Here is a 1,376-nt window from a genome sequence, read left to right on the forward strand (position 1 = left end):
TTCATTGTCAAGTTCACGTTACTTTACCTGGTGACAATTACCTCGGTTCGGGGCTATTCATAGAATTATTCTTTTCCGAAGATGTCATTTTCTGGTTCCTCTTCCCTTTGGTTGCTATTGTTAGGCTTATGTGGTGATTCCAGATTCACCCATATTCCGACTAGTTTAATTCTGACCTCTGCAAACCGTAACGGCCTTCCGTGCTTTCTTACTATCTAAAATCGACCCATACTAAAATGAATAAATATACTTCATTTTATTTCTATTGACTAAGAAAAAATAACACACAGTGTATCCAGACAAATTAAATTTCGCTTATTTTTACCGAAAATTTGATAAAGTTCAGCGTCATTGATTTGAGAAGAGAGATTGTTGACGAAAAGACTGTACTCAACTAAATTGCTGTTTGAATTGTTTGCATAGCTGAGGTTAAATTTGGTCTTGGAATTTGGTATGTCGGTTCCATTTATGGTGAGCATTGCCCGTCTCGCGGTCGCCGAATCCGGCATCTCGATGAAACAATATCTAGCCGCATTACCGTTCCGATCGACTGCCATTCGAACATTCACCGATTGTCCAAGTTGACGAAAAGCGTTTTCTATAAATAAAGCATCCATGTACGGTTCCAGGTCACCCATCCATAGCAGCCTATCTTCGGTAGCCATTTTTCCCCTCACTCGACAAATTTCAAAAGTCAATATTGTACAGACAGGAAAATATATTCAGGTATGAATTTTATATGGTGCATTTGATGTAGTCTAATCGAATGTTAGTGGATTTAAAAAATAAAATGTAAATAATTTGTTGAGAATGATTTTTTAAAAAGTAATGATGTAAAGTTGTAAATAAAAGTTTAAGAATGAAAAAGATAAAATTAACTTATTGTTGCTGATGGATGATTTTCATCAGAGGTTCAGATTATTATTTGATATTATATAGTTTGGGGTGATTGTGATGTATTTGATATTACTTTATTTTTTATTTTTATTTTTGTTGTTAAAAGCATCTCTAAAATCACGCAGTTCAGTAAAATCATTGCTTTCCAAAGCTGAACTTATTTAGAAGTAGAATTGATATGATCTGCGGTCGAGTGTTTTTTATTGTTGATTATTTATAATTAGTGTTGGTCTAGCGGGACTTTGTCAATTTTTGAAAGTTATAATGCATTTTTTAATTTATATTAAAAAACGGTGAAGTTTTATGCGTAAAGCAACGATTACAACCTGAATTACTTTATCGAAATAAAAGTTTAAATTTTTATTTTATAAAACTATTTATATTAAGTTATTTCTTGATTGTGCTGTTTGGTTATTGTTTTTAGATGTACCTGACTTTGTTGCGACTTCTACTAAATTACCCAGCTGTTTGACGGTTAG

At 32.7% G+C, this 1,376-nt stretch overlaps 1 protein-coding gene across 1 annotated transcript; it reads left to right on the forward strand.

Moving 5' to 3' along the window:
* Positions 1-453: 453 nt before the first annotated feature.
* Tsp_13898 (hypothetical protein) lies at positions 454-1,371 on the forward strand (the record flags this gene model as incomplete). Its single annotated transcript, XM_003367750.1, has 5 exons — positions 454-580; positions 611-726; positions 940-956; positions 1,122-1,155; positions 1,285-1,371. Coding segments are annotated over exons 1-5 (381 nt in total), but the record flags the coding sequence as incomplete, so codon positions are not given.
* Between the last annotated feature and the right edge of the window lie 5 nt (positions 1,372-1,376).

Source organism: Trichinella spiralis, assembly GCF_000181795.1.
Source record: "Trichinella spiralis strain ISS 195 chromosome Unknown Scfld3740, whole genome shotgun sequence".
Taxonomy (NCBI): Eukaryota; Metazoa; Nematoda; class Enoplea; order Trichinellida; family Trichinellidae; genus Trichinella; species Trichinella spiralis.